Below are 14,521 nucleotides of genomic sequence, written 5' to 3'. Positions count from 1 at the left end.
TCACACCATAATTTAAGCATTGTTTCCATCTCACCAATAATCCCATGACGTTTACAAATTATGCTTGAATTCAATGATTGGGCATTTTTCACAGCAGCGAGAATTCTTTCTTTATCTTTTATCATTGTTCTTACTGTGAATTCCTGTAGATCGAACTTCTTTGCTAGCTGACAAATTTTCATTCCACCTTCAAAATCCTTAATAATGTGGAGTTTTGTTTTCAAAGTCAATGTTTTGCTTTTCTTGCTAGCTGTAGAAGAATTGGACTTGCTTCTTTTGGACGACATTATTATTTTTTATGTGATAAAATTTTTATCAAGAACATAACAATAAACAATCGCAAGGTTTGTAGACACGGCTCACACTGGAAAGATACAACTAGTGGTGAAGCAGGATGGGAATACGTATATATAAGAAACCGCATAACTCCGGATTCACGTAAGTCAGGGTATTACTATTGAGTTTACCTAATTCCTATAATACCTCTTACTAACCAAAACTTCTCATTCCATGAAGAATAAGTGAGTGTGTGATTAAGTTCACTTCTCCATCCTTATTCCAACTTTGCACTATATTGCACACTCAATCATGGAATGCCATGATTTAATACCAAACTATTATCTTTCACAGTATTATTACCCAACTACTTATTTGTGATGATGACATTCATCCTGTAAATTCCCACTGCTTGGTGAAGGCCTTTCCCTAATGTGGGAGGATTGAGTCTACTTCTCCCATGGTGACCCAGTCTATCTTGGGAGTGTGTATTTATTTGTATGTGTGAATGTGTGAATTAACAAAACAATCACAAACATCCATGCACATAGCAGAATTCAAACACTCTTGGCTGGAGAGCAGACCAGCCAGGGTGACACTTGTTCATAATAACATCCTTTGATGCAGTAATAATTATGAACACTCAAGTATATTATCATTATTATCCCAAGACCCCATGGAGTCAAAGACTCATCTAGGAGTTCCTTTTGAAATACACACACACACAGCTCATCATACCGTGCCTTAAACACTTAAGCCATCACCTTATTGTAATAAGTAAGTAGATTACTAAAACATGACCTCCCTTTATCAAATCCATGCTGTCCAAGGATAATTCCATTGTTGTCAACCCACTTCTGGATCCTAGTTGTCACCAGCTTCTCCAACAATTTAACCACAACACCTGACACACAAATAGGCCTATAATTTGATGCCTGAGATCTAACATCTCCTTTATGAACTGCCACAATCTTTCCCTCCTTCCATTCCTTTGGAACTCAGCCCAGTGCAAGACTCATATTAAAAAAATATGTCAAAGCAGATGTCAACTCCTGGCACATTCCTTTAGAATTCGTGGTGATATATTATCAAGTACCACAGCCTTACTTAAGCAAACTTAAGGAACTGAGCAAACTTACAGAAGTTTGCTCAATTCCCCATACACCTCTTGCTCACTTACAGTCAGTTTCTTTTCCCCATCATCAACTGCTCTCAATCTCTCCATGACATCACATTCACAAAAATAAAAGACCTTCATGAACTGCTCATTAAGTATCTCCACTATATTTTCCACAGTAGTTGTCCTTATACCATTTTCTTCAATCAATGTCATCTTTCCATAATCATTCTTTTTTTTTGTTGGCTACATATCAAAAGAACTCCTAGGATTTTTTTTTTTTTGCTTCATTAGCTAACTGTTGCTTGTATGTGTGTCCTCTGTTATACTATCCAAAGTGGTTGTCTCTCATAAAGTAACAAAATTCTTTTTCTCTGCTCTTAGATGCACCTCTTCATTCCAGTCTATATTTCCATAATTATATCTACCAATAACAATCACTCTATTGTTCAATTTGCTTAAACGTTTCCTTGTCATCATGCCTCATATTTTCAGGCCTTCAACAACATTTCAGTAAATATCTAATCTTGTATACCACCATTTCAGGCCACAGTACCTCAAAATCACTTCCATTATTTATTCCTATCTCCCTCCCCACATATTCACCTTGAGCAGCTGCAATTCCTCTGCTTTTATCAAAACATTTTCCTTTCTTCTTCCTTCTCCATTTGGGACTCTTCCTCCCTGTTTGTTCCTGATAAGGATGAATGTGTGAATTAACGAGATCCTTTTGACTCTTTCTTTTTACACTTTTCTTTCTGAATTCTTTACCTCTCAGTTTATTTTGCTTTCCTTTTCCAGACCACAGTCTGTGGATCCAGTGCCATGTTGTTTTTAGTAAAAGTGATTACAGGCATGTCGCTGTGCCAGAATAACACATGGGATACATATTTTGCTTTTGCAAAATATGCAAAATATATATTTTGCTTTTTTGTTCATGACCACCATCTCTGGATCCAGTGCCATGTTGTTACAGGCTTGTTGCACTCCCCAGTGTAACATATAGTGTACACCTGGAATCTTACTTCTGTATATATTTATTAGTTGCCAGATAGTGGACATTTGCAGCTTTGTGCTAGATGGAAAGCTCTTGTATAGAATCTAATCTGCCTTTGATCTTGAATCCTTCATCCTTAAATCTTCATCTCCAGTTCATCCATATTTACATACCTTTATTTCCAGTTCAGCCTTGCTAAAGCCATGCACTTGAGCTAGAGGGAGTTTAATGAAGTGCATTATCTGGAAGAGGGGGGCGGGGAAGGAAACTGAAGTTAAGGGGACACATTACAAAAATTGTTCTGAAAGTAACTCACAAAATTATAGTTGACCTCTCTTTATAAATCTTGTGATTACATGACTGTTTGGAAATAATGATCTGACTCTACTGTCTTTAACGTAACTTTTTGGAAAGAAAGTAATATATTTATATTTTTAAAGCGATATACTTGCATTCGATAAAGTGACAAATGTGTTTGATAACTAAGAACCCATATATATGGTGATAACCTTGGACTTATCAAAAGCATATGATAGATTACCACATGGCAAGGCAGTGTACACTCTGGACAAAATATAGGTAGATAATACATTGGTCATATCTGTATTAGATCAGCTCTCTGTAAAATACCAGCAAGATGTGCATGGGATATGTAGGTGGTGACCCAAAAAATTATGGTAAACTTATGGTGTTGTACCACAGAGTGCTGTTCTTGGGTCCCTATTGTTTAATATATTTGTTAAGGATATTTCAAGTCAATTGTCAAAGAATATTTATTTGGCTGCTGATGGTGCAGTGTTGGGAGAATTATAATGAGTGATAGTGATGATATTGCTGCATTCTCAGAAAGATTTAAATAGACTTTCTCTTTGGCAAATGAGTGAGGTTACAGTTTTAATGATAATAAATATATAGTATTGCATATTGGAATCCAATGTTATAGAACTGTGTCCTGTATTGGTAAAACTTGGGGGGGGGGGAGAAGAGGTGATAGGCATGCTGAAGTTGATGAGGGTGGAAAGAAAGCATGGAGGGGAAGAAAGAGAGTTATAAGTGTAAGGTGGGTGGTGTCATATATTACCTGAATGTAATTTGAATACAAGAGTGTCAATAAATTAATACGAATAGATATGTGCTTCTTTTATGAGACCTCTGCTTACAGCACATTTTAATTTTTACTGATGTCAAGTATAATAGCAAGTTTTAGTTACTTCAACTTTTGATTCATTAAAGTTTATATGTCAAATGTTTATAATTCAAAGTGTTATATGCAAAGATGTAAACATATATTAAATGTTATAATGCAAAAATATGTAATATAACTTATAGTTATAACTATAGAATAAAGGAAGGGAGAGGAAGAAGGAAAAAAAAAACTTTAAGAAAAGAGGAGAGAAAATGACAGAAGAAGAGATAATAAAGTGAAAGAATAAATGAAATGAAGATAACATAAATTAGGATGAGTAATGCTAAATGTAAATGAACAAACTCAATAAACATAGTCAAGTAAAAAAACAAAGTCAAGTAAAACTAATAATCATATAATGTTTTGATGGATATAGCTCATTCAATTTACCCTTACAAAGTGAAGAATGAGATTTGCAGGACTGAAATTCATTATGGTCATAAAATAGTTAAGGATAAGAATTATGTACAGATAGCTGTATGTCTCCCATCATATCTTTCCCAATGGGATGAATGCAAAGACTGAATAACAGTGGACCAAGGACTGATCTCTGGGCACACCACTGGAAATCTTGCACTCTTATTCATCCTGTTATTCAAACTTATAGTGTAATCCAATCCCATGTCCTTAAACTTATGTAACAGCCTTCCATGCTGTATCTTGTCAGAAGCGTTAGCAAAATGCTGAAAAGATCATAGTATATTCATTCTCCTTGTCTAACTCAGCCGTAACATTATTATAAAATGTGAGCAAGTTATTCAAACATAACCATCCATTAGTAAACCCATTCTATTCATTGTAAAATATATGTTTTCTGTCAACTCATTTCTTTATGCAATTGCTTGCCAATTTTATCAAAATCTTTACCACCACTCCAGAGATGCTGATAGATATGTCAGTCTTTGCACGATCTTTGTGCACAATTGGATTATCACACTTTCTTTCCAGTCCTGTGGAATCACCAAACAAAATGTAACTGTGCTACCTCTGATTGGTGACATGATCTCACTGTATTGCCTGAAAAAATGGATAAGTATATGAATCTTCCATTCAGGAACGGTTACAAGCTAACTACAAATGGAAATTACCAGAAATTATAACCGACTTATAAGGCCTATACTAAGTTATTTTCCATGGCATCAGTTTACATGGCAAGGATATCACAATCAAGGAGTGAATGGCAAGGATAATCACAAGGAAGTGATTGAGATTCATTTAAAAAATACTTTAGTAATGCAATATTGGAAGGTCTCCCTACAGTTCAAAGAATAAATAGGGTAGGAGCGAAATAAATATTAATTTATTTCACTCCTATTCTAATGATGTTGAAATAAATAAAGATGATGTTGAAGGAATATCATGTTCATAAGAATGATGTTAGTTATGAAAATTGTAAGGGCCAGGCTAGAAGAAGTACAACTATTGTATGGAAAGCTAAGTGTGAGTTTGAAAAGAAAGTAGCTCTGTAAGTTAAGTTAATCCAGTAGAAGTCGATTGGTGCTCATTTTGCTAAACACTATCAATATGGTTTATGCAACATTGATCTGAATGCTACATGTACACTGGAAGAAGAAGAAACTCAGGTTTATAAGAGGAGGTACTAGGGGCTGTTTGCATAAAATGAATAAGAATTCAACAATAGGATTTAATTTGATATCAGCAGAGATGATAAAAGAGTGTTCATCTGAACTGGCTGTTATAATTTGAGTGGTATAGGGAAACATTCCACAGGATTGGAAAGAATGGATGATAATCCCATTGCACAAAGGTAGTGCAAAGACTGACATACCTAACTATCACCCTATCAGTGTTCTCTGGAGTGTGGTGAAGATTTTGAAAAAGTTGGTATGCAATCACATACAGAAATGGATTGATGGAGAACATAGATACTTGGAATGAACAGAATGAGTTTACTAACGGATGGTCATGTTTGAATAACCTGCTTACATTTTATAATAGTATAACAGTTGAGTTAGACAAAGAGAATGGATACCCTGTGAAAGTCCCTCTGACATTATAAAATCTCACATTCTTTTGACATCAAGTTATTTCTGTTACATGCTACTTAAGGAAGTTGGTCTTACATCTCAGTAAATTGAGCTTCATTTTTCTCATGAGATTTCACTGCTACCCATTTAATGTTCAGGTAATTAGGTTGAGGACTGGGCTAAGGAGAATGGATGTCAATTTAATGTGGAATAATGTAAGGTTTTGCATTTTGGGGTGAAAAGATTAGCAGCAGTATATCACATTGGTGGAACTGTACTCCAGGAGATTGACGAGGCCAGGGATTTGGGAGTGTTGGTGGATAGGGAATTGAAGTTTAGGGAACACATCTCAAAAGTGGCAAAATCAGCTCATCAAATCACTTGGTTGCTGAAAAACACTTTAACGAGCAGAGACAAACAGGTTATTGTTCCTCTGTAGCAAGCCTTGATAAGACCCCACTAGCCTACTGTGCCCAGATATGGGTGCCAGGGTTTCTTCTCGATGGGGAGGAGGTGGAGAGGATCCAGAGACGAGTGACCAAGATAATAGCAGGACTATGGAATGAACCTTATGAGAACAGGTTGAAGATTTGTGGGCTGCAGAAATTGATTTAAAGGCAGAAAAGGGGTGATATGATTGAGACATTCAAATTACTGAAGGGGTTTCTATAAGATTAATTCAGAAGATATTTTTGAAAATAGGACTGGTAGTAGGAGGACTAGGGGCCATCCATGGAAGCTTGGTAAGAGTGTGGTTAGCAAGGGTGTTAGAGCTAGGTTTTTTTACTTGGAGAGTGGTAAATGAGTGGAATAAGCTGCCAGAGTGTGTTGTGGGTGCCATGACTGTAAATGAGTTCAAGGAGAAATATGATAGATACTGTGTGAATGTTGAATAGTTGTTCTTGACATGATGTTGGACCTCCTTCGATGAGTCTAAGGACTCCTTGGAGCTGCCCGTAATAATAATAATAATAATAATAATAATAATTAAAGCAACCCATCATGATTCATAATTTAGCACCTATTAGGTTTGAAAGACTTTTAATGGGATTACATTGATCAAGTGCATATAATAAACAACTAAGTTATACCAACTAGTTTCACCAACTAAGGCTGTTGGCATCTTCAGGGTACATAACTGATGTAAGGCACTAAAAAGTAAAAAACTGTTACAAATCATAATCAACCGATTCCAATTATATTAAACAAAGAACAGAGCGCGTACAATACATTCATAGAGCGTGGATGATATCACTTGTTGTTATTTAGGAACGTTCTATAGTTGGCACTATAATTCAGTTCTGGTGAGTTGAAGGATCTGATAAGGGTCTTCCAGATCACAGGCAAGATTAGTCCTTGGTTCCTGTTAAGGTTTTGTATACAGCAGGCAGCTGTTGTGGCCTCCTTAAAAATTCGGGAGTGGAAGTCCTCCTCCATGTAAGGAATTGTGCTTCTATCCCACTCTATGGTATGGTTCATTCTTGAGAAATGAAAAGCTAACCCCAATTTTTCTTCTCTGTTATTATTGACATCACCTATGTGTTCTTTTTGCCTAATTTCAAGGCTCCTTGAAGTTTGACCGATGTAATTCAAGCCGCACGAGCAGGGTATGTTATAAACTCCAGCATATTTGGAGAAAGGATGGCTATCTTTTGGAGATCTTAAGAATTCTCTAATTGTTTCTGTGGGTTTAAAGGCCACTCTTATTTTATGTGGTCTAAGGAGTCTAGCAATCTTATTGGAAACTGTCCCTAATTACAGAATGAAGATGGTAGAAATATAACGTACATCATCTTATTGTCTTTGTTGGAGTTCAGAGAAAAGTATCTTGTGGACGAGTCTTTGAGGAAATCCATTCATGGTAAGGTTGGTGGATATCAGGGATAGTTCTCCCTGGAGGTCTTGTTGATCTGTTGTAAGGAGAGAGGCACGGTTCTTCAACATGTGTACAATACTAAGTTTCTGATAAATGTGGTGGGGAAGTGAAATGCAAATAACGTCCTTGCGGTAAACTGAGAGGTTGATACCACCATTCGAAAGCTTCTTAATTAAAGTGTCCAGAAATGATAATCGGTTATCTTTTTTCAAGTTCTAGAGTGAATTTGATTGTGTGGTGTAGAGAGTTGATTTTGTTAAGAAAGTCAAACAGGTCCTTTTTTTGTGTGGTTCCAAACGATAACGATATCATCCACATATCTCCACCATAGTGTGGGTTTAGGGTCTGTTTGAGTTAAGATTTTACTTTCAAAATCCTCCATAAAGAGATCAGCACAAGATGGGGAGAGGGGGCTACCCATTGCAAGGCCAGTCAATTGCTGATATATGGTTTTATTCCATAAGAAAAAGTTTGATGTTAAACAATGACGGAACAGAGAAGTAATGTCTTGTGGGAACAAACTTCCTAAAATGTTGATGACTTCCTCCACAGGGATGTTAGCAGATAGAGATGTAACATCCAGGCTGGCGAGTAAATCCGTATTGGAGATAGAGATGTTGTTCAGTTTCTCAACGAAATGTTGTGAATTTCGTATAAAAATATCCGAATTATGGATGTGTGGTTTGAGGAGGCCTGCCAGGTGTTTAGATAACAGATAAGTTGGCGGAATTGATTCCATCCACAATCGGGCGTAGTGGTATTCCATTTTTGTGTACCTTAGGAGTGCCATATAGTCTTGGTGTTAGTGGATGCATGGATTTCAATCTTTGTTTTAAGTCTATAGACCAGTTCACCATGTGACGTATTAAATCGTTAGTATCATTGTGGTTCTTTAGTGTTGGGTCTGTGACGAGGACATGGTAGGTTGATGTATCCGACAATAAGCTGTTAATCTTATCTTCGTAATCACTGGTATTTAAAATCACTGTTGAATTTCCCTTATCTGCCTTCAATATGATAATGTCTTTCTTTTTCTTCAAACTATACAATGTTCTTTTTTCCAGAGTAGTGATGTTTTTGTTAGGAGTTCTGGAAGATGAGAAGATGATACTACTTATATATACCGGAACAGGTTAGACTATGATAAATTTAGTTTAATCCTTTATCCCAGTGAGGGCAAACAAAGTTTGCGCCTGAAAATATCTTCAGGACTGAATATAGTGTTGTACTATCTTATCTGTGTAAGTAGTACAACACCAGGCAACTCGTAGCAAAGGTGGAGCAAGATAACCTAGTGAAAAATAAACTTTCAACATCTTTCTCTAAATCCAGAGTAATTTAATAAAAAAAGGTGGCAAACCTTTTGGCAACTCCTATAGGTAAAGATGCCCTTGCTACTGCTTCTGACTGGTATCTGCACCTCTGGGCCTGGCTCCCACTGAAGAGACTTCAATAAAGGTCGAAACTAGTCTGGGTAGTGGCTAATGATGAGATGTGTTTTGCATTATGGGAGATACTGGGATAGGAGTGTTGGTAGCTTGCTCTACTTTTGCTACGAGTTGCCTGGTGTTGTACTATTTACCCAGGTAAGATAGTACAACACTATATTCAGTCCTGAAGATATTTTCAGGCGCAAACTTTGTTTGCCCTCACTGGGATAAAGGATTAAACTAAATTTATTATAAGATAATTCACTGCCTTTTACGTAAAAAGTATGAGTTTAAAGTATCTAAAGACTATTGGAAGCATAAAGTTCGCCAGAAAGTGATTGAGAATGGAAAAGCTAAAATACTCTGGGATTTCAAAATCCATACTGACAATAGCTTGGAATGTAATACACCTGATATGACAGTGGTTGAAAAAAAGTGAAAACAAGGATGTTTAGTTTATTTGAAATATCAGTACCAGGAGATAATTGGATTGACGACAAAGAAACTGAAAAAATTACAAAGTATCGCAAGTTGCAAGTCGAAGTTGAATGAATCTGGCAAAAGAAAATGAAAGTTGTTCCCATAATAATAGGTGCTTTAGGCACCATCCCTAAAACATTGAAAAAACATCTAGAAGCACTCGAGTTAGATGGATTAAAAAATCAGGCAGCTGCAAAAGGCTGCTTTGTTCGGCACAGCATTCATATTCAGAAAGTATTTCCACAACTCATAGGCCCTTGGGTAGGGCTCGAATTAGTGGAATATAACTAGCCATTTACTTAAGACTGAGGAAGCAAATCAAGCTTGGATGAATATATATATATATATATATATATATATATATATATATATATATATATATATATATATATATATACACGAGGATGGTCTGAAAAGTTCTTGACCTAACAATGAAAAAACTAATTTATAATTTCAAAATTATTTTTATTTTTCAACATAATCTCCCTTAAGACTAATACAATTATTCAAGAGATGCTCCAGCACCATTATCCTGTCTCTGTAGTGGTTGTCAGTAAGATCTGCAAAATACTCCTCTACAACTGCAATCACCTCTTGATTCGAAGGAAAACACTGAACAGCAAGGAAGAGTTTTAGCTTTGGGAAGAAATAGAAGTCAGAGGGAGCTAAATCTTGGGAATAGGGTGGATATCTCAACAATTCATAGTGCAGATCCCTTAATTTTCCCATTGTCAAAACACTTTGTGGGTGGGTGCATTGTCCTGATGAAAGATGATTTTTTCTTCTGTAAACTGGGTCTTTTCTCATGAAGTTTTTCATCTAGTCTAGTTAAAAGATTGGAATAATATTCCCCAGTTATTGTTTTCCCTTGTCAAGATAATTAATAAACAAAATGCCTTTAGCATCCCAAAACATTGATGCCATGACCTTTCCTGACGATGGAACCGACTTTGTCTTCTTTGATGCTGAACAACTGGCTTCTGTCCACTGTTTTGACTGCTATTTGGATTCTGGTGTGTAATAGTGAATCCAAGTCTCATCGATAGTAATAAATCGATGCACAAAATCAGTTTTATTCCTGTTAAAATGCTTCAAGCACTGTTCAGAAATTTTCCTGTGGGTGCATTTTGGTCTGCTGTGAGCATGCGTGGCACCCATCTTGCGCAAAGCTTTTTCATTTGTAATTCTGCATGTAAAATATATCCTACACGTTCTTTTAACCTATAGTCTCAGCAATTTCATGCACTTTGACTTGCCGGTCATCCAATATCATATCGTTCACTTGATCAATGATTTCTGGTGTTATTACATTTTTTGGTCGTCCTTCAGGTGATCATCTTCAGGGCGGCCACGTTTAAACTCGGCAGCCTATTTCTTAATCTAACCACTCGGCCAGCTAGGCTGGGTGAAGGATGATAATTATCAATAATTTTTTGAGTGGTAGTTTTGTTGTATCCATTACACAGTAGATTGATTTTAATTTTATTCAGCTCATTTAACAAAATGGAAGCAGAAGAGCAGATTGTATGAACTCTAGGAACAAGACTCTTGATAATACCCATCTTTTGTAATGGATGATGTGGTAGGACAAGTTAATATATCTGCCAGTAAAGGTTAGTTTCTGATAAACTGAAAATTCCACATAATCTGTAGAATTTTGAATTATTAAGGTATCCAAAAAAAAAAAAAAAAAGTAGAATGCTATTGGATCCACATTTAAAGGTGAACTTGATACAGGAGTATAGAGTTTATTTTCTCCAGGTACTGCAGTAATCTCTCTTTGTTAGCATGTTGATCAATTTTTGTGTTTTCATCTCTGCCTTTTCAGAGATGAAAACACAGACTGATGAGAAAATAACTATCTATTAACTTTGTAATTAAAACAAAAAGCCAAAAGGCTAGATTTCTGGCAATTGAATAGATATTAAATGGATAAGAATCCTATATTGTTATATAGCCAGTAAATGAAACTCAAGATCGATAACTACGATCTATGAGTTTCAATGCCGAAAAACTATCAGCGAAGGCATATATGAGGGATCTTGCTCCACCTTTGCTTCGAATTGCCTTTGCCAATAGTTTTTCGGCATTGAAACTCATAGATCGTAGTTATCGATCTTGAGTTTCACTTACTGGCTATATAACAATATAGGATTCTTATCCATTTAATATCTATTCAATTACCAGAAATCTAGCCTTTTGGCTTTTTATTTTAATTACAAAATATAAGCACACCTTTATGGCATTCGTATAGTGAAGGTATGTAAGTTCTTTTCACTAAGCTTTGATGTTTTCCAGGTCTACCTACTCACTGATGAGACCTCAAAAAAGGTTGAAACCGGTCTGGGTAATAACAGTATTACATCTCCTAGGAGCTGTGTTTTACATTATGAGAGAATATCAAGAATAGTGAGGGATCTTGCTCCACCTTTGCTTCGAATTGCCTTCGCCGATAGTTTTTCGGCATTGAAACTCATAGATCGTAGTTATCGATCTTGAGTTTCACTTACTGGCTATATAACAATATAGGATTCTTATCCATTTAATATCTATTAACTTATTGCTGATATTTTGCTGGTATTTTATCCAGCATTTTCAGAGCACAAAAACAGTTTGTCACAGTATGCAAGACAACAACAATCCGGTATAACAATGGAACTAGTTTGAAACAATTGTAACATACAACACAAAGACTAACGTCCTAATTAGGTGCCATCTGTGTTGAGGGAAAAAAAAAAAAGAATACCAGCAAAATATCAGCAATAAATTAATAAATAGTTATTTTCTTGTCAGTCTGTGTTCTCATTTATACTGTCAAAATTAATCAACATGTATGAACACAAGCCTTCCCACACATCTCTTTGTAAGCCTTAATTGATAGCCTGCTGGACACTCTGTTAATTATGATAACCCTGTCATTCACAATTAATGGATCATCCAGCCAGCCCAATAACCAGCAATGTGCTTCTGCAATGCACCAGTGTTTGACATGCCTAACAACCAAAGTAGTCTATAAATGGAATTGTCCAGAGAGAGAGAGAGAGATAATCAATTAAGGCACTAGTTACTTTTTTAGCAGATTTACTGCTTTATGTATATATTGCTTTATCTTAGACAGTAATATCATTTTGATCCTTTATGATGACCTTGGTAACCTTGAAGAAAAATTAGATATAGGTAAATCTAGTTTATTTTAAATCCAAGTGTTGTTATCCTTCATTAAATCCTTAGCATTTACAAATAAACACCATTTTTCTTTCATGTTTCATACTTATTATAATTTTAATATTGATGTAAATATAAATGACTGGAATTTTTTTAGATCAATGTTTTTCTGAGAAGTGGATGAATACATGAATGATAAAACTGCTCCTAATGTATTTATCTTAGGCCTGAGGAAAAAAACATGGCAGATGAAGAAAATTTCATAATTTTAACAACATTCCGAAATAGTAATGAATATTGACAATGGAAGTTTTTGATAAAAGACCCCCAGGAAACTAAAATTTCTAAAATGGCTCCTCATTTTGTAAATTTTAATAATTTACTTTATTATTTGTTTGTTAATTTCTTTAGTAGCCTGCTAAGAAAATGTGCAAGAATTTATGCTTTAGCCATCCCTCTCCTTTTTTTTTTTTTTTTTACCTCACTTAGATATTCGGGCTGGATTTTGCTTTAGCCAAACAGCAGCAGGTATTTGTACTACACACACTGCAGATATGATAGAAATGACCAAAGCTGATTGCTGTTGTGCTACTGGAATCTCCTGGGGCCCTGGATGTGAAATATGTCCACAAAGAGGAACAAGTGAGTATTTCATTTGTAAAATTATTTAATTATTTAATTCTTTCTTTCTTTCTTTTTTTTTTTTCTGTTTTTAAGTATTCATCACCAGAATCATAGTAATGGAATTTGTGGGCATTTACAGTGTAACTAACTGCCAGTTACATTTATCTCTCTCTCTCTCTCTCTCTCTTGCTTTGTCACATAGTAATTGAATGGGTTTGGATTAAATTTAACAGATTTAAAATTAATCTTTTAAATATGATTTCAGGCCAGTTTAATGAGATTAGACCACTGCTTTTACATAAGGGTGGTATAATGGTCTACATAACATAGTAAGTAATGTCTTTGAGAAGTCTGCTTAGCCCATTAATTTTTAGGTGCATTGCAAAATGTTTCATGGACCTATTAGAGTCATTTTCTCTTTTACCAGCACATAAACTACTCAGGGCTCATATGCTGGATAGATTTTGTTAAAATTTTGAAATCCTTACAGAAATTTGCTTCATTCAAACCATTGTTTAGGTATACAGAGAGAGAGAGAGAAGACACTCCAAAGTTATATATTCTAGTAACTTGTCTTTGACTGAATGGAATTTAATAAAATTTGATATCCTTGATGAATACAAGATGTTTATGTGGTTCAAGTTTGGTTTTAGTCTGATAAATTTTATTGGCAAAACACTTCACGGGGATATGAATAAAAGGTTGTGCTTATCTAGGCTTATATGTTGGTTGTACATGTTAATAAAGAATTTCACTGGTTTAGTAACAATGCAGAAATAAAAAATTGAATATGTCATTCCAATATTTTGACTAATAGTACTAATCAACATCTTTTGACGAGGATACAGAGATTTGAAGTTCAGAGAAAATATTGCAAAAGTTAGCAAAATAGCTCATACAATTACTTGAAGAGGCATTTTTGAGGATAAAGATAGTAAGATTAACAAAGTATAGGGAAAGATTTAAAGGGATATTCAGTTGTTTGCTGACAGTGCAAAACTGGGGAGGGCAATAATTGAAAAAAACAATGTAAATATCCTGCAGGTTGATTTAAATAAATTGTCATGTGGAGAAAGTACAATGGTTGTCAGTTTAATGTTCCAAAATATAAATTACTTTATGATAAAAAAAAAAATACATAATTTGTATTGTATTGATGATACTGGATTACAGGAAATTGACAGGGCTAGGAATGGGGTAATGATGGACAGATATTTGAAATTTACAGAAAATATTGCAAAATTTAGCTCAAATTACTTGGATGTTGAAGAAAACATGTTGATAAGTAAATATGGGAAGGTTATTTATCTCTCTCAATAATTCGGCTGCATCTCTACTGTGCAAAAAGATTTGTTCACCTGCATTTCTTAGAGATCAGGAGG

The 14,521-nt window shown here is 35.1% G+C and overlaps 1 protein-coding gene across 1 annotated transcript in view; it reads left to right on the top strand.

Moving 5' to 3' along the window:
* LOC150100631 (fibrillin-1-like) overlaps positions 1-14,521 on the top strand; it is a 1,594,375-nt gene that overhangs the window by 1,304,624 nt on the left and 275,230 nt on the right. The window contains exon 56 of the mRNA XM_090401848.1: positions 13,005-13,157. Within this exon, the coding sequence (XP_090257974.1) occupies positions 13,005-13,157 (153 nt within the window). The remainder of the gene's footprint in view (positions 1-13,004; positions 13,158-14,521) is intronic.

Source organism: Typopeltis vanoorti, chromosome 12, assembly GCF_054136105.1.
Source record: "Typopeltis vanoorti isolate ZY-2024b chromosome 12, IOZ_Tvanoo_1.0, whole genome shotgun sequence".
NCBI lineage: Eukaryota > Metazoa > Arthropoda > Arachnida > Uropygi > Thelyphonidae > Typopeltis > Typopeltis vanoorti.
The sequence above is the reverse complement of the archived record's forward strand: the minus strand, read 5'-3'. Positions and strand labels throughout refer to the sequence as shown.